The sequence below is a fragment of the Plasmodium gaboni genome, chromosome 9 (assembly GCF_001602025.1).
Source record: "Plasmodium gaboni strain SY75 chromosome 9, whole genome shotgun sequence".
Classification (NCBI taxonomy): domain Eukaryota; phylum Apicomplexa; class Aconoidasida; order Haemosporida; family Plasmodiidae; genus Plasmodium; species Plasmodium gaboni.
Window position 1 is genome coordinate 31,635 of NC_031489.1, and position 3,007 is coordinate 34,641.

At 21.0% G+C, this 3,007-nt stretch overlaps 1 protein-coding gene across 1 annotated transcript; it reads right to left on the reverse strand.

The window, feature by feature from the left end:
* Nucleotides 1-1,374: 1,374 nt before the first annotated feature.
* On the reverse strand, nucleotides 1,375-3,007 carry PGSY75_0902700 (exported protein (PHISTb); the record flags this gene model as incomplete). The annotated part of the gene is made up of 2 exons (XM_018785436.1): nucleotides 1,375-2,811; nucleotides 2,977-3,007. Coding segments are annotated over 2 exons (1,468 nt in total), but the record flags the coding sequence as incomplete, so codon positions are not given.

The window sequence follows — 3,007 nt, forward strand, 5'->3', positions numbered from 1 at the left end:
ATTAATTTATACATTTCTAGACCTATATATATTTTATACCTTCTAAATAATGTCAGTGAAGAAAAAAAAAAAAAAAATTAATATATAATATTATTTATAAACGAAAAATTTTTGTCTATCATATAATTTAAAAATAAATTATATTATGAAATCTTGTACAATTAAATATATTCCCCTTAATAATCACATAAAATATATATATATATATATATATATATATATATATATATATTATCACATATTAATTATGTATGGACAAAAAAAAGGAAAGAAAGAATTATTTTATTCTTATTTTATTTATTTTATTATTTATATTATAAAAATAAAAAACACATATATATTATATATATTTAATTTTTATTTACATATACTTTATTCTTATAAATTAATCATTTGAAAATTTTCACCCGTCTTTTGTGTATAAAGGTTATTTTATTTTATTTTTTTTTTTTTCTTAATGAAATATATCATATACAAATATAATATACCCTTCAAAAGAATATAAGAATATATAAATATACACTTTTATAAAATAAAATCATATATATAATTAAAAAAAGAAATATGTATATATATATATATATATATATATATATATATATATATATATATGTCTAATAATGATCACATGTTATAAAAATAGCACTTTTCTATTATGCTAATCAACATATAAGAAAGAAAAAAAAAAAGAAAATGAAAAAATATATACATACAAATTAATTTCTATAATTTTTTTCAATTTTCTATCTTTTTATTTCTTATATTAATTATTATTCAAAAAGAATTATGTTAAAAAAATGTAAAAGTAAAATAAAAAAATTAGAAAAAAAAGTAAAATTTCAATGAATTAAGAAGAAACTGAAAAGTTCATAGAAGAAATGAGTAATAAGTTCATAGAATTTTAAAAGTTTTATAAAAATATAAATAATGAAAAAAAAAATATATATATATATATATATATTTATATATTAAAATATATAAAATATCTATTGCTTTATTTATGAAAGCCTTACAAAATAAAAAATATATGAAAAGATCTTAAAATGGAGTTGTTTTATGCATTTTAAGATAAATACAAATTTTTTTAGAAAATAATAAAATAAATTTAATTAAAATTCTATTTTATATAACATTACTTCTTTTTATAAATACATCATATATTTGTTAATTTTTGCATAAACCAATTAACAAAAAATATACACATATATATACATAAATAATTTATATTATTACACATTACTAATTCATTTTTTAAATTTATAAAACAAAATATTTCTTAAATAATTTTGTTTTTTTTTTAATTTTATTAATAAATAAATTTTTAAATTATATATAGATAAGCAATTTAAAGTTTGTTCATCATTATACTTTGCCCTATTCTAAGTCATCTTCATCTTCATCTTCTGTATTTTCTTCTTCTTCTTCTTTATTTTCTTCTTCTTCTTCTTTATTTTCTTCTTCGTCTGTGTTTTCTTCTTCTTTATTTTCTTCTTCTTCTGTGTCTTCTTCTTCTGTATTTTCTTCTTCTGTGTTTTCTTCTTCTGTATTTTCTTCTTCTGTATTTTCTTCTTCTGTGTTTTCTTCTTCTGTGTTTTCTTCTTCTGTGTTTTCTTCTTCTGTGTTTTCTACTTCTGTGTTTTCTTGTTCGGTATTTTCTTCCTCTGTATTTTCTACTTCAGTGTTTTCTTGTTCGGTATTTTCTTCTTCTGTGTTTTCTACTTCTGTGTTTTCTTGTTCGGTATTTTCTTCTTCTGTGTTTTCTACTTCAGTGTTTTCTTGTTCGGTATTTTCTTTTACTTCCTTATTTTCTTCTTTATAATGCATTTTTGGATGTGGTTTATTCGTCACAGCATTTTCAAGGTGTTCATGTACTGGTTGTTCATCATATTCACTTTTAAGGAAGTAACCTGGCATTTGGGCGTCATCAATATATGGTGCTGTTTTAAGGCAATTTTCGTAATTATGTTTTGTTGGTACATAATTTTTCACTTCTTGATTTTCCACATTTGTAACAAAAGAATGACGACTTCTAGTGGTACCAGAGAATGCATCTTTGTATTTATTTAAAATCATTGTGCAACTTAATTCTTTTCCTGTTGTTTTTTTTAATTCAAAACATTTGGTCAACATTCCCATACATGAATGATTTATATTATCCATAACTGTTCTCCATACTAATTTAGTAGCACATAAAAGAAGGTAAAACTCATCTGCTGTGGTTTTTTTACCATTAAACCAATCATAAAATATAACTTTCAAATAAGATTCGGTATTTTTTTCTGTTAACATATAAATTTCATTTACAGTTTTCCATGTAGCCTCTGCAAATCTAGGTGGTGTATCATATAAAGCTTTTGTTTTAACGTAATGACCAAATATATCTTTACCTAAATTGTCATATTTATCCTTTTCATTTTTATTAACTTCTTTCCATAACTCATCCATTTCTTGTTTATTCTTATATCCATTCTGAACTAAACCTTTTATTTTCTTATTTAAGTTCTCATCGACACCGTTAGTAAATAAGGGATTCTTTTCACCTAAACCGTTTAAGTTATATCTTTTGTATGGTTCTTCTTCCTTCAAATTAGAAAATAAGTTCTTATAACCATCAAATACACTATCACCTTCATTAAGTGCTTTTTGTATTATACTTTCAGCATGTTCATGTGGTGAGTTATATAAATTAGAACTACTCTTAGTAGATTCCATAACATCTTCTGGTGCACTTTCAGCTTCTGCTAAATTTCTATTATACAAATTATTTGATTGGGTTCCTACAGCATTATTACATTCATAGGAGCATACATTCTATAGAAGAAAAAAAAAAATATATATATATATATATAAACATTCAAATAAATAACACATATAAAAAGGAATAATATATATGTATATAATATATAATGGACATAATTAACATAATTGCAACATTAATATATATATATATATATATAGAATGATTTTAAAAATTACAAGTAATATGACGTATATTATTCCAACAACG